At 44.5% G+C, this 24,819-nt stretch overlaps 1 protein-coding gene across 6 annotated transcripts in view; it reads right to left on the bottom strand.

The window, feature by feature from the left end:
* Window positions 1-11,722: 11,722 nt before the first annotated feature.
* ZNF740 (zinc finger protein 740) overlaps window positions 11,723-24,819 on the bottom strand; it is a 245,280-nt gene continuing 232,183 nt past the window's right edge. For all 6 annotated transcript variants that reach the window (XM_086965545.1, XM_086965535.1, XM_086965562.1 and 3 more), the window contains one exon: window positions 11,723-13,153. In XM_086965545.1, the coding sequence (XP_086821671.1) occupies window positions 13,064-13,153 (90 nt within the window). In that variant the 3' untranslated portion in view covers window positions 11,723-13,063. The remainder of the gene's footprint in view (window positions 13,154-24,819) is intronic.

The following is a 24,819-nucleotide window of genomic DNA, read 5'->3' on the forward strand; positions in this document are numbered from 1 at the left end:
ATGGTCGGAAGGTATTCATCAGCTCTTGGGTTCAATGATTGTACATTCTGTGTGATTTTTCTGCCACTGGTTGCCTCTGTTTTGGTGGTATTAGGGATTGTAATGTCATCTTGTCCCTCACGGGTTTTTGGGGTGTGGTAGGTTTTTGAAATTTGAGCTTGCGAGTTTTCTTTTTATGAATTCTTCTTAACGGCTTTTTTCTTCTTTTTTTCCTTCCTACTTCCTGGGTTTCTGTTTTTTTTAGATTATTTCTCCTTTTTCAGCATCAGGTAAGTTTTTAGTGCTATTTTCCTGATCATCCTTGTCGCAATCGTTTTTGTGCAGATCAGTTTTTTTGGTAGGTTTCGAAAAAATAGAGTACTGTTTGGCAGTTTTTAGAGGTTCTTCTCTGAAAAATTTCTTTAAGGAGTATGTGATGGATTCGTTATGGATTTTCGGCTTTTCCTTTATTAGTTTTTCTGTTTTTACTATTTCTGATGTCTGAGTACTAGTCACGTTTTGTTTGCATCTGTGTACTTTTGTTAATATTAATTGAGTTATTCTTTTGCGATTGCGTCGTATCAGATGTTTGTTGTTTTTTCGCTGCTTCGGCGGATTCCTTTTTCCTTTTCTCTTCTACTAAAAACTTTAGTATACCAATTTGTACATCTAAAGTTTGATCCGAGTTTTCCAGAATATGTCCTAGAAAAGAAAGGACCGATTCCAAGATTTCCTGTAGAGAGAAAAGAGCCTTTGACATTGATGTTACGGAGTTTGCAGAATTATTATTTTTAAGAGAAAAAGGATCCAGAGAACAATCAAGTACTAGGTCTTGATCTAATGTTTTTTTCGAAAAACTATTGGATAACTTGTCCGAATTTGGCTTTAATTCTGATTTACTTTCCACTGACTTCAAGTTGTTTCCATGCGGATCCTCAATGCGATGTGGGCTCCCAGAGCGTTTTATTGGAGTTGAGGATCTTAAGTGAATTGCCTCGTGGTCCAGGGATTGTAGATCCTGTAAAGAGCAGTTTATCTTTTTATTCAGTTCAAGTTCACTTAGGTTTTGGGTAGGTTGATGGTTCGGAGAAGAAAGCAATTTTTCCTCCATATTTCCAAGAGGATCAAGATTTTTTCCTATTTCCGGAACTTGGGTAAGTGATTCCCTTTTTGGTGATAGGGCAGAGAAGTAATTACTAATTGCCGGGGTCCGAATTATCCGGCCGTATTTTACTGCTTTGTCAGAGGATTTCCTGACTGCTTCCTCTGTGCCCATTCGCTTCATAAATATTGTGCGAGATCTTAATTTTTTAAATCCCATTACGCTTTCCTGAGGTAGGCCTGATGGTAATCAGTGTTAATGCTTTCTCCGGAGATTTTTTTATGTTTGCTATTATCACTTCAGCACGATTCACCGTCTCCCTTTGCCTCAGACTCAGTATCTTTATTGTTGCACTTACCACACTGGCATTCGGATGTGTTATTTGTCACAAAATTGCCCGGTATATGAAGTTTGTGGACATGGATGTCAATAGGGTGGCCCGTCCCGTCCTTGTACGTCCCCGGACGGCCACAGACGGCCTGCCCTTTGCCCGGGCTTTGCCCGGCGTCCCGCTCAGGTTCAGCGAGACGGACCTTTTGCTATATTTATACTTGGAAGGGCGGCCGTGGGCGGGGCAGGCAGGGGGCGCTGACCAGATGTCGTCAGGTCTCGCAGGGACTCCTAAAACAGTGAGTCCCTGCAGCGCAACACCCCTGCAGCCTCTCAACACCACGGCAGCTGGTCAGATGATCTTTTCCAGGCAGGTGGGGGCTGAGCAGCACGCAGCGGGAGCGGCAAGTTGTTAAATTATCGCCGGCAGAGGCACCGGCTGAGCAGGCAGGTAGGAAGAGAGGTTTTCTTCACGCTCCAAAAACTTGGCAGGATTATCGCTGAATTGACAACGCAAGCCCCTTTTCTTTAATCAGCCGGCCGTGGGCGTGGCAGGCAGGGGGCGCTGACCAGATGTCAGGTCTCGCAGGGACTCCTGTAACAGTGAGTCCCTGCAGCGCAACCCCCCTGCAGCCTCTCAACACCGCGGCAGCTGGTCAGATGATCTTTTCCAGGCAGGTGGGGGCTGAGCAGCACGCAGCGGCTCCCACGCAGCGGCTCCCGCGCAGCGGCAAGTTGTTGAATTATCGCCGGCAGAGGCACCGGCTGAGCAGGCAGGTAGGAAGATAGGTTTTCTTCACGCTCCAAACACTTGGCAGGATTATCCAGGTAGGAAAAACTGAACAAAAACCAGGAAACAAAAATGACAATTCCAATTAGCATAACCATAGATATTACATTTTAAAGTTTTTAGAGCATATAGTTGCAAAAGGTATAAAGCGCAAACTATCGATATCTGGTCGTGCCAGACCAGGACAAAGTCACAAGTTCACAACGGCACGCTTGCCGGCTACACAGACACAGTTAGGCCCGCTGAAAAGAGTACTTTAATCCTGGTCTGCAGACTGACGTGTGGATCTGCGTTGAAGTTGTGTTGCGCAGACAAAGCAATGTGTTGGTTCTGAGATGTGGCAAGGCTGCGGTGCGAGGTCATGCTGCATCAGCTTTGAGGATCCCGTTGACGAGGACTTGCAATGCAAAGTCTGAAGTCTGGCAGCGCACTGGTGGGGTGATGCATTGGTTCGGAGGAGCTGCAAGGATGTGCTGCGGAGTCATTTTCGAGGCTGCCTTTGGTAAGGATGCGTTGAGCAGTCAGAGCAAGGCAGCGATTCCAGAGGGCTGCGATGCTGGTCTTTGCTATGGATCCAATCCATGCAGCAGCAGAGATGCGTCAGTTCTGCCCGGGGTTGCGCCGAACAGCAGAAGAGATGTGTCGATCCGCTGGATTCACAAAGTCTAGGAACAGATCCCACTTCTAAATGTCCAGGACAGGAGTAGCACCACTTGGCAAAGAAGACTCACAGTTGGGCTGCCCAGGTGCAGATACAAGTTGCTTGGATGCCAGTTATGTCCCTAAGGCATCAGATCAGGATGTCAGCAAACTAGCCCTTACAGTCACTGGATTCAAGAGATGAAGATCCAATCCTTCTTACCCAGGCAAGAGGGCAGCATGCAGCAGGTCAGCACAGCAGAGTAGCAGTTCCTTCAGAGCAGCAAGTTAGCAAAGTGGCAGTCGTCCTCTTGGCAGAGTATACACAGCTCCAGAATGGAGACACAACACAGCCTATTCAGGTGTAAGTGAGGCTGGGCCCATCTCCTCTCTTCATCCTGCCAGTGACAGTCCATCCAGTCACACCTTAGCTCCCACTGTTTGTGGCTTTCTAGCAGGAATACACAAAGTCCATCTGCCAACTACAACCAGTCATGTGACCACAGACAGACTGCAGGCACAAAATGGCTAAGGCAAGAAAATGCCAACTTTCTAAAAGGAGCATTTTCAGAATTGTAATTTAAAATCAGACTTTACCGTAAATTAGGATTTTAAATTAGGATTTCAGAAACACCAAACATAAACCAGTTATCCCTTCCCATTTGGAAATTACACTTATAAAATCTAATAAGACGACTCTAATGTTATCTTTAATGAGAGATATAGGTCTTGCAGTAGTGAAAAACAAATGTAAGAGTTTCTCACTACCAGGACATGCAAAAGTGCATGTCCAACTTTTTAAATGCACTGCAGCCTGTCCATAGGGCTGTTTAGGGCCTCCCTTAGGTGATTTATATGTATTGAAAAGGAAGCTTCCGGCCTGTTTTATTTTGACAGGTCTACATGGCAGGTTAGAACTGCACTTACAGGCTCTACAATGGGAGGCCTGAGACATGTTTAAAGGGCTACTTAAGTGGGTGGCACTATCAGTGCTGCAGGATCACTAGTAGCATTTAATTTACAGGTCCTGTGCACATGTACTGCACTTTACAAGGGACTTTTAAGTAACTTAAATATTGCAATTGGGTTTAGCCAGTATTACCATGTTTTAGGGAAGGAGCACCAGCACTAAGCACTGGCTAGCAGTAGTAGAGTGCTCACAGTCCGAAGGCTAGCAAAAAAGAAGTGGGCAAAAAAAAAAAAAGAGGTCAGAGGACAAAAAGTTAGGGACAAACAACACCAAGGATGACATGTCTAACAAAAGATAAGCTGCACATAGCTGAAGGTTAAACATTTATTACAGACGTTTAGCCGCCCGACAACAGGAAATTTTATAGGAACATGAATATGTGTCAGCCCGCACACTCCCCCAATACGTTGAGCAATCATGATCTACACACATATAGCTCTCATTATCCCATCAAAGTACGGACGATCAGAGAAAGCATGTCTAGTAACTTTCCCAGTCTTTTGGGGTAGAAGTGGAATGGACTTAAGTATAGAGAAAGCCAGGAAGCACAGTAAGAGTCTATGACAAGCCCGGATATAGCACTTTACCAGAAACCGCATTTCAGTGACTCCCGCAAAGAGTTTATACAGGAGAAAAAGTGAAGCATTTGGGTAGACAAGTGAAGATGAAACTGACTGTGGAACAAAGCTAAACAAATTAGCATAATCATTTATTGTTATGAATAAAACAAATCAACATTTTTCAATTTTGCTCAAAGTTTTCCATACTAGTTTGAAACTGGAAGTTCTGTGGATAAAGGAGAACATTTTATCTCAGATAAAATTAATAACTTAGGGAGCTGCATAAAAAATAAAATGTTAAACTGCAGTTTTGGAAAAGACAAGTTTATTTAAATATTCCAAATATTTCAGAAAAGAAAACACACCAGCTATTGAAATGGTCAGTACAAAATATGTTTACAGGATCTTAAACATAAACAACTACTGTGATAGGGCTCAATGAGACTTACCATAAGCTACCTATTCCTACCAAAATAAGGACAAATGAGAAGCTATTAAAAAAAATTATTAAAAAGTTGCAATGTCACTAAAATTCCATTAAAACACATTCCCAAGGGTTTTCTTAAGTAGGTGTGACTCAGGAGAATGAATTAGGAACGGACCTTAGCCTGCTTCCTACTTTCAAGGTATGGGATAATTCCATGGCCTCCTTTAGCAACACACGTGTTGCAATAGTATGAACGGAGGACCATAGGTTAAATATTCTCCAACAGTCAGGAAATGTAGCAGAATACTTTAGAAGATACTTTAAACAATGTGATTGTTACAAACATAATCCTGCAAAGAAATTGCAATTTCATGATTTAACACATCCAAACAAGAGTTGAATTTCAAATTTCAAAGGATTAACCCGAAAACCTGCTATGTCTACAAATATATATATATATATATATATATATTGTAACAATGTGGTAGAATTCCAGGTACATGTCACTTGGAAAATATTCAAATCAAAAATAAACAACAGGCTTCAAGAAGGGAATTGTTTGAAACTTGAGAGCACGAAAAGAACAAATTAGAATTCAAATGAAATGCTAAAAAGACAGGTTTTACTTTTTCATATCAAATGTTTGATTAATACAGGCATTCTACCACCATAGGAGAGCTGACTAAGGTCAAGCCCCTTTGTGTTACAGAAAAAGTTCAGACACTGTCCCAGATGGTCATCTTTCAATCGTCACTCGCTTGTCTTCCATGAAACTCCTAGGACTTCAGTCACTTTTTGGGACTACTTTTCCTTATAATGTGATATGATTTTAATTTTTAATGGACACAGGTTGACTGCACATTTTATGTTGCTTTTTGTTAAGGGATTTAGATATCACTACTGCAGTTTTTTTGTGTCATAAGTACTGGAAATATCTGTTTGCTGTGGTGTTACAAGAAGCTATTCTCCCCGGAGAGTGGTGGTTGAGCTGCCAGGTTCAGGGCTGCTTTTCATTGTCGGCAGCACCTCATACTGGGCTATACTATGATCCCTACTCTTGGAAAATTGGCATATCTGGCTTGTTCAGCAACAATACTGTTATTAACTAAACTCCGATGAAACATTTTTTTATACTGATTTGATGAATTGGACCCTGGAACTAGAATATAAAGTCAAAACATTGCAAACACTATAGCAAATAGTCTAGGACTTCTTTCATTTACTAAGAGACTAAGACACCTAATTTACAATTGTATACCCACCTGTTGACCTTGCTAAGTCGTACTCTTGTTTACACCGTCAGTGTTGTTTCTCATTGTGTGATCAGGAAGGACACTGAACACTAGAGTACCCTTGTTTGTCTTGGCGCTTATGTAATCTTCTAAGTTAATTGCTGTTTGTAGAAAAGTTACTGCTAATGTTAATAAAAGTTATTGAGGGCACGAATACCCAGAGGTGCCTTGGCGCTGAGACAGAATTAGCCCTAGTCGAAGCAATTAGTTTTGCGGTCCCTTCTAAAGGTGATAAGTGAACCAGCATTTCTAATAGTGAATGGTAATTTATTCCATAATTTTACCGTTCCGTAAGAGAGACTGCAGCCTGCCCAGCATAAGGTCTGGATCCTTGGAAACTCCACAAGTCTAGCCTCTGAAGAAAGCAGTTGTCTGGCTGGATGATATCAGGAGAAAAGCTTCTTAAGATACATTGGTCTGGTGGTGTTCAAGGCCTTATAGGCTAAGCATAGCACCTTGAACTTAATGCGCTGTGCCACTGGGAGCCAGTGAAGGCTTCGGATTTCCTCAGTTACTGACTCATATTTAGGGATAGTTCAAGTCTTTAATCGCTAATATTGACAGTGAATGTATCCAGCAACTGAGTTTCTAAGTGATACAATGAGTCCTTAAAGAACCCCAGTTCCTTATACATGTGCATACCAGAGTTCCAACTGGGCATACTGGGTCCTCTTTGTTCTCATTACTTACATATAAAATAAACCAGCGGGCAGGATTGTTCTTCTGTGTTCAGAGCTCCATAATTTGAATGGATCTTCAGATTTGTTTTTTAACCATTTCTCTATCAATTATCAATACATATAGAGGGTCATTTGTTCTAATTATTCATAGGGAGTTCAATGCCATTTCTGTTACTGTGCTATCTGCACATCATGCTTCCTCCCAATCACATGACTCACAGCATTTCTTGAATGCCAGTACATGGCTATGTCCTTTGTAAGATTTTTACTGGCCAACTGGGTGTTGTTCCTCCTTCCTCACTAAAATAAAATTGAGATTTTGCGCCCTAACAGACATTATTCATTCGCAGCTCAAACTCCCCTTTAGTCCTCCAAATTCCTAGCACAGAAAGTTACAGACATATTCTAGTGCTTGTAAAGACACAAGGTGTATAAAGAAACTCAACATGCTCAACAGCATCTCCTTCAAAACTACATATAGAAAGTTGTAACCCTTGCCACATTGAATTTCCTCAATCATTTGTTCTAGTTGTCATGACTAGTTGAAAATGTTCTCAGGCAAAAAAAGGGAGATTGTCTCTAAACACAGGTTACAGCAATGAAAACAATGAAATCTGAGACAAATCGATCCATGAGGAAAGGTTAGATCTCAGTCCACGTTTGCAATATCCATCAGCCTTAGTGTCAAAGTATCTACATATAGTACAGTAATTAGAACCTTTGTTTATTAGCTGTGGAAAGTTTGTTTCCCTCATCTCCCGTTGTAAGAGATATCATGGTGGAACTCCTTCTCTTGAGACCCAGAAGTCTGTCTCCTTCATAACACCCTTTCAGTGTAGTTCTCACTTTTGTAAACCAACAGCAATTTGAACGTTGGACAATTAGTTGCACAAAATGTCTCTGGGCTGAACAGTATTGTATATAGAAAAGAATACAGTTCCTATGGTTGGGGGTTCACTCTGTATGTGACCCTTCAGGACTGTGACAAACTTGCCAGAACACATAATTGGGCCATCTGAGACAAGGCGGCACAAGAACCGCTTTATACATAGTACAAAAATACAACTCAAAGTCTGAGAAACTGACATGCTTTGCTGCGAGGAGGTGTGATATGCCTTGTAAGTTTGGGAAAGGGACATAAACATGAACTTTTAAGGGGTATTCTGAAACCCCGACACTCCAGCCAAGAGCTTACCAGGATGGGAAGAGGAAAGGATCAAAGGGGCTCTATTCTGCCTATACATAATTGGACACTGTATAGAATTCCGCACAGCTGGAAAAGAGTTTGCCATTGGGATGTGGGGTGTAGAAGCAGAAGATTTTTTTAAACATTTTTTATTTAGTCAGTGTTAAACCAGACATCATTGGCGTGAGTCTCCCTTCCATTTTTGACCGATTGCCTCCTCTGTTTTTGCTGGTTATATGTTTTGGGCCCAGTTCAACTGCTAATCAGTGCCACAGTGCAAGTGCTCCCTATGTTAAATTGATATACTGATTGGATTCCATGATTGGGTTATTTGATTTATCAGTCAGCCCCTAGTACAATGCACCATGTGTACCCAGGGCTTGTAAATCAAATGCTGCTGGTGGGCTTGCAGCACTGGTTGTGCCACCCACAGAAGCAACTTGTAAAGTGTGTCTCAGGCCTGCCATTGCAAGGCCTGTGTGCAGTCTAGCACTGCCATGTTGACTTGGCCAAGTGCACCCACTTGCCGGTCCCTAAACCTTCCCTTTGCTTCATATTAGACACCCCTATGGTAGCCCCAAGGGCAGGGTGCATTGTAAGTATAAGGTAGGACATGCTCTGATATGTGTAGCATGTTCTAATAGTGAATTACAGCCATTTTCGTTTTTCACTATTGAAGGCTACCTGTTCTCATAGGACAGAATGGGCAGTTAGATTATTACATTCTTATAATCCTAACTGGCTCAGGGAACATGGTAGAAATTCGAATTTAGTATACCTGAACTCAGAATAATAAAATACATCTTTTAGTAAAGTTTATTTTAATATATGTGTTTGCAAATACCCCTTTTAGAAAGTAGGTATGCCTGCCTCTGCAGGGTTGTGTATTCCTTGTCTGGGTTTGTGAGTGACAGGGCTGGGGGATTCCAGGAGACAGGCTGGGGCAGCCCAGTGGTAAATAGAGAGATCTGCATCTAGATGGGAGGGAGGAGTTGCACCTGGGATCTGAATAGGGCTGGGCCTTCCCTCTGCAATGCTGGCTCCACCTCCAGTGGTTTGTCTGATGTCTCTGCCCTACACTGTGAAAGGAGAGGAGGAATCATGTCAACAGAGTGCTCCAGAGCTGTATCTTCCCTCCCCTGAGCTGGCTCCACCTCCTGTGGGGCGGCTGATGTCTCTGTCCTGCACAGTGAAAGGTAGAAGAGAGTCATGTAAGCAAAGTGCTCAGGAACTGGTTTGGACTAGGCAGAGGCCTCTCTGCCTTCAGAGAACAAAGGATTTTGGGGTATAAATATTGGGACCCTGATCCCAAGAAATTAGATCACTTCTGGACAAGAAACCTTTCTGCCAAGGGGAAGAACCAAGGAAGCTGATGCAGTTATACTGCCCCTCTGCCAGTGTGTTGTTTGCTGGGTTGGCCTGCAGTGGTTGCTTCATTGCGAAGGGAAAGGAGAAGGAACTTTGTAAGGACTTTTATCTACAGAATATTCTCCAAGGGCTTGAACTGTGCTTGCCTCCTGCTAAAGTCTGAGGGACAAAAGACTTCACCTCCAGCTCCCTCCTGAATTTCCTTGCTGGGAATTCTGACTCCAGTCACTTGCGTGCCGCTGGGAGCTGGAAGCGCGACGCATCGAGAAAAAGCATGTCGACGCTGCAGCTGAAATCATCGCAACGCCGGAGAAGCGTGCCTTCGTCGCATCTTCCTGGAAGTGTGTGTTCATCGAAGCTGCCTGCTGTCACATCACCCGAGAAGCGCGACTCCATCGAGAGAGTCGCCATCGCATCACCGGAGAAGCGTGTCGCAGGGCCTGTCGCTGCTCCAAAGTACAGAGTCGTCGCAAGGCTTCCAGGGCGTTATCGCATCACCGCATCAAGGGTGCCATCTTCTCGCATCATCGAATTGAGGCGCCATCTTGTGCACCGCAACAGGCCCGCAGGCCGAGAATCTACGCATCACCTCCGCACCGGAAAGGCTCACGACGAGTCCCCTACTCTGCGCAACCGACGCATCTCCCCTTTTGCGAGCCTTAAGTGTAGTATTGTGGATTTATGTTGTTTGTGGTCTTGTGTTTAAGTCTATATAAAGAATACCTATTTTTATAAAACCTGTGTTGTGTCCATCTGTAGTGTTTTCACTGTATTACTTGTGTATATTCACAAATGCTTAACACACTGCCTCTGAGATAGGCCTGCCTGCTCGTGCCAAGCTACCAAGGGGGTGAGCAGGGGTTATTAAGGAGTGTAATCCCTTATCCTGGCTTAGAAGTAAGGGTCCCTATTTGGACAAAGGTGAATACCATTACCAACTAGAGACCCCCAGATGCATGAAATGATGGGAATATTGCATCCTGTGAGCTACTAATGCAGCAGTTAAATTTTAAAGGAATACCATATCAAGAGGTTGTGTTAGCCTTCACCATGTTTTGCTAGTAGTGCTCGTTGCTGATGAAAGAATGCTACTGTTGGGATGTCATGAGGACATTGGATTATAGCTTATTATCAACACTGCTGACTTGGTAACCCAGAGGTCAAATTCAATTTGCATTTAGGGTACCGAAAACAACTGCAGAAACTTAGTTTGAACTTGTGCAATGTTAAGAAAATAGCCAGGTATTTTCAAGGCAGTTACAATTGCTGAAAAGCCAATCTCTCCAAGTATAATGTTGCAGCGTAGTTTTTGGAAGCCAATTGCCACTGCAAAAAGGAAACAACTGATACGATGAAAGACCACTATTTTGAGGTATGGAATGTGCATTCTGCCAAACTCCTCCATGTCTACATTATTGTACTAAACATCCCTCAATGCTCCCTGTGCATGCGAAAAGTGTACACACCCACTGATGGATATATCTAACCTTTGAAATACAAGTGTCGCTACACATTCAGTTCTTGGTTCAGGTCTAGCTTGAAAAGTATATGTGAGTAGTAGTACTATTTCTGGCAAGCAAATGACACACTCCATCTCCATAACCTTTCAATATTACTATATCACTCTTGATCAGCCTAAAATTGGTTCTTTACCAGCAACAAGTGCCTGACCACATTTCTTTTTATGCATTTTCCACATACTTGAAGTGCAGCCTAAAGACATTTTGTTCACAGACACTTGAGTATTTATTACCAAACTATACTGTAAACAAAATGATGAAAAGCATTAAACCTTCAGGCACTTCTCAGCCTAGATAGGACAGTGTCAGACGGACCGTAGTCATTAAGCACCCCATTATATTTGAAGTACCAGACACTAATGTCCATTATGCCCAAATTTTACTGTCAATTAAATTCAACCCACAGACAAAGTAAACCCAACAGACTAGGGTCATGTAAAACCAAAAAGTGACCTGAAACGTTTTTGTATGAACATTTATGAAGCACAATTTCTTTTTGGGACAGAAGCATGATGAAAACTTTTGCCATGCGAGGTTATGCCAACACAACCAAGCATGTCAATAACGGGCCAGGCTTCAGCACAAATCAGCAATAGGGCCTAGGCTGCCCTAGGAGTAGAGCAGGGAAAAGTCCTAGCTACAATGTATGGGATGTAGAGAGAGCGAGCATCAGTTACTGAGAGTGGTAATATATACAGCACCCTCAGCAGAGCTAATCAAAGCACTGCTAGATTATAACAATAAGTCAGGTCGGCCAAACATCCTCCATATTAGTCTGCAGTCAGGCAAGGCCTCTACCACGGCCCCATCTAGCCTAGCTTTTACTCTGGAGCACCCAATATTTTGACACACATGATGAAAAAGTTAAGAACGTTATTATGCAAAAGAAGCCTGTATTTGCTTATTTTCCTTCTAATTTTAGAACAGTATTTTTCCATAGACCAACAACTTTCAGAGTCAATATTTTGGAATGGGCTGGTTTTCAAGGGAACACTTCATGTAGATATATACAATAAACGCACTGGGTGGAGAGTGGCAAAATGATGAACAGGGTAAGTAAAAATCTTTGCCTCTTGGATGCAGACAATATGTGAACTGTAAAAAAAGTTACATACAAATATTACATTCAAACAAAATTAGGCCATGTTGAAGGTACTGAAAACTATATCCCTACACTCCCTGAAATGTAATGAAAACAGGACATCGAAGAACTTAAGAAAAAAAGACTGCAATTTCATTGACTTAAAATGTCTTCAAAAACACCTGCCTTTGGCGAAAACTGCCCCAGTGTGTGCTTTCATGCATAGGTTTCAGTGGAATTATTACCAAGGTTAACAATGTTTACATGTGCAAGTTGGGAGGCAACTAAATGTGTTCAGAAAGTCTTACTGAATTTACCCAATTCACTTGCTACAATACATTAGTCTCCCTGGCTTTGCAGAAATATGTTGGAATGGAAGAATGCTGTAGAAATATGCATTACTATCATGAAATTAGGTTTCCCTAGCAGTCGAGTACCCTAAAGAACTGCAGCAAGAGCAGTTAGTGAGGTCGGAGTTCAATCGATTAATCATTCGCAGGTCTTTTTTGCAGGTGAAATCCATTTTATATCACCTTTCTCCACCGAATATCAAGGAAATTTACTTGATCTTTTTGTTGCATGAAAATTCTTGTAGCCTTGTTCAACAAGGCTGTTGAAAAACCTCAGGTTTCCCCAGCACACCAGAGGGGTTAATAAGGAAGCAAGGGCGGACCAAGAGTTCTGGCCTAATGTACCTGGTGCAGCTCCATCATAACAAAATGTTACTTGTTAACTGGTAAGTCCACATGCACCATTGTTAGGCCAAAGGGCTGGCCCAACTGTCAGGGGAAAAAAAGTCCAACTAGGAATCGGTACCTCCCACCGCATGATTAGCACAAACTGATTGGGCACTGGGGAAGAGGTCCATTCCCTCAAATTCCAAGTCACAGTGAGTCCAGAATGAAACCAAATATTGAAGGGAACAAAAGCGGACTATCCTCTTGAACAGCTTTCAACGCCATGCCGTGCATCCAGGTCCAGAGTGTATTGAAGCGGGTGACGATACCCATTCCTTGGCAGCTTCTGCACGTTAAACCCCACTTATCTCTCTCCATCATATCATTTCACGAGAGGACATAAACGTAAACAAGAGAGTGAACAGGGTCCCCTGCAGCTCACTGCGTCATCAATGCCCATCTCTAGAGCAGGAAAGGGCCATCAGGGACCTTCGCTTGGCATCCTTGGCACATTCTTTTGTGTCTCAGCAGCCTGTCCGTCCTGGAGAAAGACTGGAGATGCATAGAGAGAAAACAGAGTTGGGATGGACCATCAACAGAAAATAAAGGAAGAAAAAGAGACATAAAACAAGGTAAACCAAGAGGAGGACGGATGGGAAAACAAAAACGGAAGAAAATAGAAGAGTAGTGTAGTGCAGGACAGAAACATTTACATGAAGAAAGAATGTTTGTAGTCAAATAGGGACGGAAACCAAGCAGAAATATATTTTTTAAAAGAGGAATCGGTAAATTGAGGATAATGAAACAAGTGTAGGCAAGAAAACAACAGGACGTGGTGTGAGGTCACAAAAAGCAAGAGGTGGTCATGGGACAAAAACAGGAATGGTTAATCGGTGATGAGAAAACAATGGTTGTTACAATTCACAGTTGAGGCAGAAATCAGAGTGATAAAGAGAAGGGAAACAAGGGGGAAGGAAAACAATAAAGATGGGCAAGAAATCGAAAAACAAAGATATGAACAGTCAGAAATGTGAGATAAATCAAGGTAATATAAGAATTATTACAAATGGGGTGAGGAAAAAAAGTCGGGCAGGGTAGAGGAAAAGGAACAGAGAAGAAAAAAATAAAAATAATTAATGAGTGCAATAAATTGAAGGGAGACAAAATATACTTTCCTATTAGCAAACATGGTGAAGAAGTGATAATTTCAGGATCAACTTATACCATGGGCCACATTATGCCAGAGATTCGATTGCAGCAAATGTCCAATTATGCCACCTTTCTGATTATACCAGACTGACTATGAACAGAATCCCGACAGGTCTTTTCTTTTCTTTGTGCTCTGTCTAGGTTAGTACTTTGATGGGGACTGTTGTCCAAAAATGCTCGCAATTTCATTATACCAGCGTTCGACTTAAAGCAATTCTGAACATGCGAGGATACCCATTATCCTAAAGCGTTTATTCTTATCAATGTTTCAGAGATACAATCTTGTGGATTGCTCTGTCCAGGAGGAAGCCATAATAAGCTGGTTTCCCGTAATGTTTTAGTAAACTGTCCATATGTATCCTTCCGATTAAAGAGACTGATCACAGCCTCACATTTTCCATAACAACACACTGTGCAGTCTTGAGCGGACTCCTTTTGGTCTGTGACTCAGTTCCCTCGTTGCCAGAATTCTACTTTTAAAACAGGGGCCAAATTTGTAACCAACCATTTACATTTTACCTGTAAATGAAGTTTTTCATTTTTACAAGTCACCCATGAATTACCGCTGAATCCCCAGTATGACAGCATTCAAATACTGTCTTGCATCAACTATATCTTGTTGATTGGTGCCACTTAAAATGCACAATGTGTTGGTAAAAATACCTGAAATTGTAGACATTCTTTCAAGTTGCCAATATTGTTTGGATGCATTTCATTTTAAAGCAATCAGTGTTCATTTCCTTTGATATACGCAAATGTGTAATCTCTATAAACTGACAGCAAGACAACCCTACTTTTACAGCATTCTTCGTCTGTAAAAAAAAAAACTAATTATATAAAGCACTACTTGAAAGTAAATGTATGAAAGCTATCTTAATTGAAAAAGGTTCTTTAATGCTGCTTGGCCTAGCAAATTGCCAGCTATTGCATCGTCATCTAAGCAAAAGTGTGTTTGAAAAATGCTACTTAACCAGTATGCATATGTTCTTGGCATAGAGCTGTAGAGTCATAAGCTGTGAATAGATCGCCATCTAGTGTTGGGTCTGGAAGTTTGCTCTTTGTTTTTCTTCAAAGAAGTCTTTCCAGTCACAAGGTAGGTGACTCCTTTCGGTGATAGTGCGCATGGGAATCGACTCCATTGTTAGATTGTTTTCCCGCAGAGGGTGATAATGGAGGTAGCAAGAGTAGTACAAGTAGATGTCCATGAACGCATATATCTAAGTAAGATGTTGCTGCAACAGGTATAGGTACCCGGGGAGGCAGGTGGGCGCATATGACTCTACAGCTCTATATGCCAAGAACAATGCATACTGGTTAAGGAAAATGCTACTTACCTGTATGCATCTGTTTTTGGCATGTAGAGCTGCACAGTTGTACACTTTTGCATAGATCGCCATCTGGTGTTGGGCTCGGATGTTTGCATGTTGTTTTTGTCTTTGAAGAAGTATTGTAGTCACGAGATTAGTGACTCCTCCTTTGGTCGACAGTGTGCATGGGCTGCGGCTCAATAGTTAGATTGTTTTTGCCACTAGGGTTAGATGGAGTAGTGAGAAATATAAAGATGTCCATGTGTGATGTATCTAAGTAAGATAATAATGGAACAGATAGAGGCACCCGGGGAGGCGGATGGGCATGTACAACTCTGCAGCTCTACATGCCAAGAACAGATGCATACTGGTAAATAGGATTTTCCGTTCGAGGCATATGAGCTGCAGATTACACACTGTGCATAGATTGTATAGCAGTACCCACTCTTAGCGGCGACCACCCCTATCCTTTGCAGTAGTTTGAAATAGGTTGAGGCATATGACCTGCAAATTGTACACTTTTGCATAGACTATACAGCAGTTACCTCTTTAGCGGTGGCTACCTATATATGTTGCAGTAGTTTGAAGGAAAATGCTACTTACCAGTATGCATCTGTTCTTGGCATGTAGAGCTGCAGAGTTACACACTGTGCATAGATCGCCACCTAGTGTTGGGCCCGGACGTTTGCAGTTTGTTTTTGTCCTGAAAAGTTCTTTGGAAGTCACGAGATAGGAGACTCCTCCTTTGGAACACATTGCGCATGGGCATCGGCTCCATCCGCAGATTGTTTTTCGCCATTAGGGAAATGATGGAGCTTTGCAATAAAATCTAATTAAGACATAAGGGTATCCGGGGAGGCAGGGGGCGTGTGTAACTTCACAGCTCTACATGCCAAGAACAGATGCATACTGGTAAATAGCATTTTCCATTTGAGGCATATGAGCAGCAGATTACACACTGTGCATAGATTGTATAGCAGTACCCACTCTTAGCGACTACCACCCCTATCCTTTGCAGTAGTTTGAAATAGTGTTTTGAGAACAGCCTGGTCCATAATTAGCTTGTTGTTTTGTTTGCACATCTAAACAATAGTGTTTTGTGAATGTGTGTGGATGTCATCTAAGGGAATGTTCCCTAAAAATGCCATAGAAGCCCTTATCTTCTTTGTAGAGACACATGCAGTTCCACAGATTGATTGAGGTGGAAGGGAGAGATGACTTTGGGAAGGAATTTTGGATTGGTACGGAGAACGACTTTATTCTGATGCATTTGCAAGAAAGGTTCTTGAATGGTTAGTGCGTGTATTTCACTAACTCTCCGTAGTGAAGTTATAGCTACTAGGAACGCAACCTTCCATGTTAAAAATTGTAGTTCACATTTATATAAAGGTTCGAAGGGAGGTCCCATTAGCAGTGTGAGAACAATGTTTAAATTCCACCTTGGTGAAGGTGGTACACTAGGAGGAATTATTTGCTTGAGGCCTTCCATGAAAGCTTTAATAGCAGGCACTCTGAACAGAGATAGATGCTGTCTGTTCTGTCGTTATGCTGCTATGGCAGCAAGATGCAGTCTAATAGACGTGCAGGCAAAGTTACATTTTTGAAGATGTAATAAGTATGCTATGATGCGTTGAATAGACACGTCTAGAGGATTACTATTGTTGTTGTGACAATATATTACAAAGTGTTTCCACATAGCTGCATAGCATGCTCTAGTGGTTGGACGTCTAGCCTCTTTTATGACGTTTATACAGTCAGGATGAGGGTTAAGATATCCGAATTCTAGAATTTCAGGAGCCAGATCGCCTGGTTGAGCTGAGCTGGGTCCGAGTGTCTGATCTCTGCACGGTTCTGGGTTAAAAGGCGTGGAGATAGGTATAGCTTTTGGTGCGGCACTATAGACCGTTGTAGCAGTGTGGTGTAACACATCTGTCTGGCCCACATTGGAGCAACTAGGATGAGGGTTAGAGAATGCGGATGTAGATTGCGTACTACTAGTACGCAAATGTGCCTGACCAGTTCATCCATATTGCATTGCCTTTAGACAGTGGGTGTGGATATCTGGCAGCTAAGCTTGGGCATTTGGCGTGTTTTGAAGTTCCAACTCGTGGATCTGATGTGTCTGACGACTTAACAGATCTGCTATCGTATTTTGTACTCCTGGAACATGCTGGGCTAAGAGGAATATGTTTTGAGGTATAGCCCACCGCCATATGTTCTGTGCTAGCTGAGAGAGTGGCAGGGAGTGTGTTCCGCTCTGTTTCTGTATGTAATACATGGCTGTCATGTTGTCTGTGCGGACTAACACAACTTTGATTGATACGGTCGTCCTTTAGAAAGGTTTTTGATGTTCTACCACTGCAGAGAGCGATGAGTCCGACCGTCCACCAACACTAGGTCTGTTAATTGACCTTGAGCCTGGTTCCATTGGGGTGCTAAGCACTCTTGGAGAGAACGCATTCGAAGTCTTGCATGGGGCACTATGAAAATGCAAGAGGCCATCATCCCTATGAGCTGCATGAACACTCGTGCTGGAAGGGAGTTTGAGCTGGCATGCTGGCTATCCTTACCGGAGTGGGATAAGCTAGCGCTGTTGAGGTGTTTATTGTGGCACCGAGGTATTGTTGTACTTTGGATGGTTGCAGATGGGACTTGGTGTGGTTTATTGTGAACCCCAAGTTGTAAAGCAGTTGTATAGTGGCATGACTGTGTTCTACACACTGGTTGTAGGAGCTGGCTTTTATGAGCCAGTTGTCCAGGTATGGGAAGACGTGGATGTGATGTCTCCGTAAATGTGCTGCCACTACTAGTAGGCACTTGGTGAATACTCTTGGTGCTGTTGTGACTCCGAATGGGAGTACTTTGAATTGATAATGCTGCCCGTCTATTACAAATCTGAGATACTTCCTGTGAGCTCTGTGAATGATAATGTGGAAGTATGCGTATTTGAGATCTAGAGTAGAAAGGAAGTCGTTTTGTAACAGAAGACTTGTTGGGAGTGTGACCATGTGAATATGGTCTGACTGTATGTATGTGTTTAGACATCTGAGGTCTAGAATGGGCCTTAGAGAGCCATCCTTTTTTGGGATAAGAAAGTATAGGGAGTAGACTCCCTTGTTCTGTTGGTGCAGAAGAACAGGTTCTATTGCACCTTTTTACAGTAGAGATATTACTTCTTGCTTTAGCAGTGATAGATGCTCTTGTGACATTGATCGCTGTTTGGGCGGTATTTTTGGGGGGGTAGATGTTAGGGGGAACAGCGTTTACAACGCAATTTTTACCACCCACTACCTTTACCACGCAACTTTCACAACGCAAGTCGTTACAACGACTTGCGCTGGGGGGCGCTGTAGGATAGGGAATGGTTTAATTTACTATCCAAAACCTTCCCTACTATCCACGGGGACTGGAGTTGGAATAGTAAATTAAACTATTCACTATCCAGCGCCCCCAACGCAAGTCGTTGTAACAACTTGCGTTGTAAAAGTTGCGTGGTAAAGGCATGCGTTGTAAAAGCATGCGTAGTAACGACATACATCCGATGTTAGTTCTAGACAGTAACCTGATTGAATAATTTGTCGCACCCACCTGTCTGATGTGATGTTGTTCCAGGCAGGAAGGAATTGTTTTAGTCTTCCCCTCACAGGAGTGGAATGGTGGGGGGAAGTGGAGGAAAGTCATTGGGTAGGGATGGAGGCAAAGCGGTAGCTGTTGGTTTTGCCTCTGCCTTTGTTGTTGTTACCCCTGTAAACCCCTCTTTGGTAGCCCTTAGTGAATGTGGATTGGCTAGGGGTCTTATAGTAAGTGGAGGGGCTATCGGAGGAGTAGCCTCTATATGATGAGCGACAAAAAGAACGTCTGGGAGCTTGCAATTGCAAGGCTCCCATAGATTAAACTGCGTTGGTGTCTTTTTTCATTTTCTCTAAAGATACATCGACATTAGGGCCAAATAGGTGTTTCTCATCAAATGGCTGATCGAGGATGGAATTTTGCACTTCAGGTTTGAAACCTGAAATACGTAGCCAGGCTTACCTACGCAAAAGGACACTGGTGTTAATTGTCCTGGAGGCATTATCTGCGGCATCTAGGGCACAACGAATGGAAGTATTGGTGATATTTTTACCTCCCTCTATGAGTTCATTGGCCCTATTTTTATATTTATCTGGTAGATGTTGCATTATGGATTCCAGTTCATCATAATGTGCCCTGTCAATAGCGCTTGAGTATTGGCAATGCACCATATGTTAGCTGCCTGTGACGCTGTTTGTTTGCCGGAGGCGTCAAGGAGTTTAGATTCCTCATCTGGTGGTGAGGCCTCACCTGATGTTTGTGAATTGAAACTTTTACGTGAGTTAAAAACTACCAAGGAATCTAGCGGTGTTGGGCCTCTAATGTGAACTGGATCTGTAGGGGCAGCTTTGTATTTTGTCTCAATGCAGGGATTGAGGACTCGAACCCTGACAGGATCTTCCAATACCTCTATTGCATGCTTAATGACCCCCTTAAGCATTGGCAAAATGGAAGTGGACCTTTGTGTAGTGTCAAAAGTGTCCAATAAGAAATCTTCCTCCACAGTGTCTGTGTGCAAGTCGACCCCATGGTATTGGGCAGCCCTATGGACTAGTAGGTTAAAACCTATAGTGTCCTCTGAGGGGGGAGGCCTGGAGGGATATACATCATCTTGAGGGACGTAAGGCACATCAGGGGTGGTATAATCATCCCATGAATTAGGTGACTGAGGGTCACTATTGGTCCCTACTGGGTCATGTGCACCCCCACCTGTGTCATCAGAGTCTGTATCTACATCATCATCTGGATTAGGGGATGGTGTAGGAGAATGATGTGGTGGAGGAGGAGGAAGAGTATGGGGGAGGTGGTGGTGAAGGGACCCTTAATGTAGAGGCTGCAATGTCTCTTCTTTGGAGGAGGAGGAGGAGGAGGAAGTGCAGGCACATCTAGTGGTCTCTTCTTGGAGCTAAGAGTCAGTTGGCCAGTCTTAGGATCCTTTACAAGAATCTTTTGAGTAGGATCTGGTGTAAAAAGCTCTTCTGTGGAGGGTAGATCCTTTGGTGTTTAAGTTCTCGGTTCCGGAGGTTTTCTCGGCACCGACTTGGTAGCTGGTCTAGGGTCTTTCGGCTCAGAACTGTGACCTTTTGAAATGTTCTTAACCGGAACGTGGTTTTTTGGTTCCGGGGATTTGTCCGGCTCCGAAGCATGGAAGTCGGGACCTTTAGGCAGTTTTTTACTCGGCTCGGAGTGCGGTTTTGATGTCGATGAACTGGTGCCAGTCTTCAGCGCCGAGTGTTTGGGTGTTGAAGCAGCGGTCAGCGTGCATGAGGAAGATGGCTTCCTTTTCGGTGTCGGTATGGGATTGACACCAGGTATAGGCTGACTCGAGCCCAAGCCGCCTAAAGGCTTAGTAGGCTTCTTTGCAGGGCCCGAAGGCAGGGCAATGGGAAGCAGTCTCTCGGTGTGCGCCCGGGCACGAAGGTGAGGGTGTGATCGAAGCCTTTTTGGAGGGTGTCGAGGCAGGGTCGGGCCGACGTGTGTACTTATGACCTGTTGAGCTGGAGTGATGTCCTCGACATCTGAGCCTTCGGCATCAGAGGAGCTGGCGCTTTCTTCGACCCGCTGCTGTTCTGGCACATCGACGCCCTCTTCAAAGATATCATCCGGGATGGAAACTGACGAGCGAGCCATCGTTCTCCGAGCTCGTCGGTCCCGAATCGTCATCTTGGAGCGGAAGGAAGCACAAGCGGAACAGTCTTAGGCCTCGTGCTGCGGGGAGAGGCAAAGGTTGCACACCTCATGTAGATCGGTGTGGGGAAACTTCGACCCACATTGAGGACACTTCTTGAATGGCGTCCTTTCCTTAAGCCAGAAAGTAAGGCCCAGGTAGGCCCGAAGGCCTTTGTCGACGACCGGAATCGAAGACTTTGAAGCCGTGAAGTGTCGCGTCGATGGGGACAGCGATCGAAACAATAACGTCGAACTGGGCGAGGATTGCCCGCCAAAGGAAAATCGGTTCAAACCGGAGCGCAGGAAACACATCCGAGTTTGATGGCGGAAATAAACAATCTGAGGATGGCGCAATGTGGTCCAAAAGAGGAGTCACCTATCTTGTGACTTCCAAATAACTTTTCAGAACAAAAACAAACTGCAAACATCCGGGTCCAACACTAGGTGGCGATCTATGCACAGTGTGTAATCTGCAGCTCATATGCCTCGATCATAGTGTTTTAAGTACAGCCTGGCCCACATTAGCTTGTTGTTTTGCCTGCACATCTACACAATAGTGTTTTGTGAAGGTATGTGTTGTAGCCCAAGTTGCTGCTTTGCATATGTCATCAATGGAATGTTTTCTAAGAATGCCATAGAAGCCCCTAGTTTGCCGGTAGAATGAGTTCCAGGGGGGATGGTTAACGTGTGTTTGGCTTTGATGTAGCATATTTGTATGCATTTTACAATCCACCTAGCACTTCCTGTTCTGGATGTAGGATTACCATTATGAGGTGGGGAGATAGCCACAAAAAGTTGTTTGGTTTTCCGAAAGGATTTTTTTCTTTCAATGTAGTAGAGTTATCAACCAAAAAGGCTACTTTCAAAGTGAGAAATTGTAGTTCACATTTGCGGAGAGGTTCAAAAGGAGGACCCATTAGTCTGGTAAGGACTATATTAAGGTTCCACACTAGAGAGGGCGGAGCTCTTGGTGGAATTATTCTTTTAAGTCCTTTCATAAAAGCTTTGATAGCGGGACTCTAAACAAAGACAAGATAGGCTGCTATGGCTGCTAGATGCAACCTACAAGATGTATACGCTAGGTTACATTGTTGCAGATGCAAGAGATAACAGATGATGTTCTGAATGGAAGCATCTAGCGGGTTGATCTTGTTGTGCGTGCAATAAATGGTGAATCGCTTCCATTTTGCCGCATAGCATGCCCTTGTTGTAGGGCGTCTGGCCTCTTTGATAATGTTCATACAGTCTGACAGTAGATTAAGGTAGCCAAACTCTAAGATTTCAGGAGCCAGATCTCAAGGTTGAGTTAATTGGGATCTGGGTGTTTTATCTCTCCATGGTTCTGAGTAAAAGGTTTGGGTGAGAGATGTAGCTTTTGATGTGGTACTACTGATTATTGTTCTAACTGTAATGCACAAGTTACTTACCTTCGGTAACGATATATCTGTAAGAAACAGTAGTTAGTATTAGATTCCTTACCTTAGAATATCCCCAGGTGTCAGACTGGATCCAGAAACGTTTGCACAGCAGTACCCTTGCGCATCGGTAGGCGTCGTCTGCGGCTTCGAGTCCGTCGTCGGCGTCGGGATGACATCGCCATAATACTTAGACGCCGCTCTCGCGCGTGGACGTCAGTTCTTATACACAGCTTTTCCACGCCAGAAACGCAGAGCCATGATAAAAACCAAAACTGGTGCCATGAAACTAGGGCCCTGAAAGGGGATGACCTTAACCCTAGATATTGGTTCGCAGAACGGGGAGGATGGGTGGGGCGGTAAGGAATCTAATACTAACTACTGTTTCTTACAGATATATCGTTACCGAAGGTAAGTGACTTGTGCATCTGAAAGAAACAGGTTAGTATTAGATACCTTACCTTAGAATAGATACCCCAGCAATACCAACCCCGGTGGTGGGTCTGCGAACCAATAATCACACCAGAAAGTCCTGGAGGACGGAACGGCCAAAGAAGCCATCCCTCCGGACTTAGCTGTCCAGGCAGTAGTGTCTTGTGAACGTGTGCAGCGAGGCCCACGTAGCTGCCTGACAGATGTCCTGCAAGGGGACTTCCAGGCCCAGGGCAGTAGTAGCCGCCGTGGTCAGAGTGGAATGGGCCCTCAGCCCAACAGGAGGCTCCTTCTTAGCCAAAGAGTAGCATGCCTTGATACACAACACGACCCACCGAGAGATGGTCCGTTTGTGCACCGCCCGTCCCTTCTTAGCGCCCACGTAACCAACAAAGAGTTGGTCATTCACCCGGAACTGGCGTGTGCGATCCAATTAGAATGAGAGCGCACATTTTGGGTCCAGGCGGTGGAGCCGCTCTTCCTCTTTAGAGGGATGCGGAGGCTTAAAGAAGGTGGGCAAAGTGATGGACTGCCCGATGTGGAAGGCTGTGACTACCTTGGGCAGGAAAGAGGGTCTTGTCCGCAACACAACCTTGTCCGGATGGACGGAAAGGAAAGGAAAGGAAAGGAGGCTTGGAGGAAAGAGCCTGGAGCTCACTCACTCTCCTGGCAGAGGTGATGGCAACCAGGGAAGCAGTCTTAAGAGTAAGAAGACTGAGAGGACAGTTATGAAGCGGCTCAAAAGGAGCACGCATCAGGTAAGTCAGAACCAGGTTCAAGTCCCACTGGGGTATCATGAAAGGAACAGGGGGAAACATATGAGTGATGCCCTTCAAGAACCTATTTACAATCGGGGACTTGAACAAAGAAGGCTGATCAGGTAGCCTTAAGAAGGTGGAAAGGGCAGAAAGGTAGCCCTTGATAGTGCCCAGAGCAGAGCCCTGCTGGGCAAGAGAAAGAAGGAAGAGGAGAACCTCAGAAAGGGGGGCAGAGAGTGGATCCACAGCCTTTGCTGTGCACCATGCCACAAATCTGTTCCACCTGCAGGCGTATACCGACTTTGTGGAGGGACGCCTGGCTGCCAGAATCACATTACAAACTTCAGGAGGCAAGTCAAATGGCCTCAACTGTTGCCGCTCAATCTCCAAGAATGGAGGTGGAGACTGGACAGGAGTAGCTCGGGATACCAGTATCTCTGTGCCCAATCCGGAGCCACAAGGATGACTTGGGCCCGGTCGCGTCTGATCTTCTTCAGCACTCTGGGCAGAAGTGGTATAGGCGGAAAGAAGTACAACAGACCGCAGCTTCACTCGCGATCAAAAGCGTCTCCGAGTGACTGCCGCCTTGGAAATTCCAACGCGCAGAACTGATGACATTGCGCGTTCTCTTCTGTGGCGAATAGATCTAACCAAGGCTCTCCCCACTGCTGAAAGAGGCCTTGCGCCACGTCCGAGTTCAGATGCCATTCGTGATCCATCATACACCGACAGCTGAGTTCGTCCCCCTGGCGTTCAGGGAACCTGCCAGGTGTTGAACCACCAGGGTCACGCCTTGATGTTCCAGCCACTGCCAGAGGCGCAGAGCCTCCTGGCATAGGGTCCACGACCCCACCCCGCCCTGTTTGTTGCAGTACCACATGGCGGTGGTGTTGTTCGTGAACACCTGCACTACACTCCCCCGGGCAGAGGAGAGGAATGCCTTCAGTGCAAGCCGGATCGCCCGCAGCTCAAGAAGGTTGATGTGGAGCCAGGACTCTGCCGGAGACCAGAGGCCTCTGAACTCCGCCTCTCCCATGTGGCCCACCCAGCCCTGGAGGGACGCGTCCGTCACAACTACGTGCTCTGGTTGGGGTGGGGAGAGGGATCTGCCGCTGACCCAATCGCGGTCCGTGAGCCACAACTGCAACTGTCTTGCAGCACCCTCCGAGATCAAGACATGGTCGGAAAAGTTGCCCTGATGCTGGGCCCACTGAAACTTTAGGTCCCACTGCAGAGCCCGCATCCGCCACTGGGCGTGATGCACCAGAAGGATGCAGGAGGCCATCAGCCCCAGAAGCCGCAGTGTCAACCTGACCGAGACTCGGGATAACGGCTGAAAAATCGGAATCAGAGCCTGA

The sequence above is a fragment of the Lissotriton vulgaris genome, chromosome 1_1 (genome assembly GCF_964263255.1).
Source record: "Lissotriton vulgaris chromosome 1_1, aLisVul1.2, whole genome shotgun sequence".
Taxonomy (NCBI): Eukaryota; Metazoa; Chordata; class Amphibia; order Caudata; family Salamandridae; genus Lissotriton; species Lissotriton vulgaris.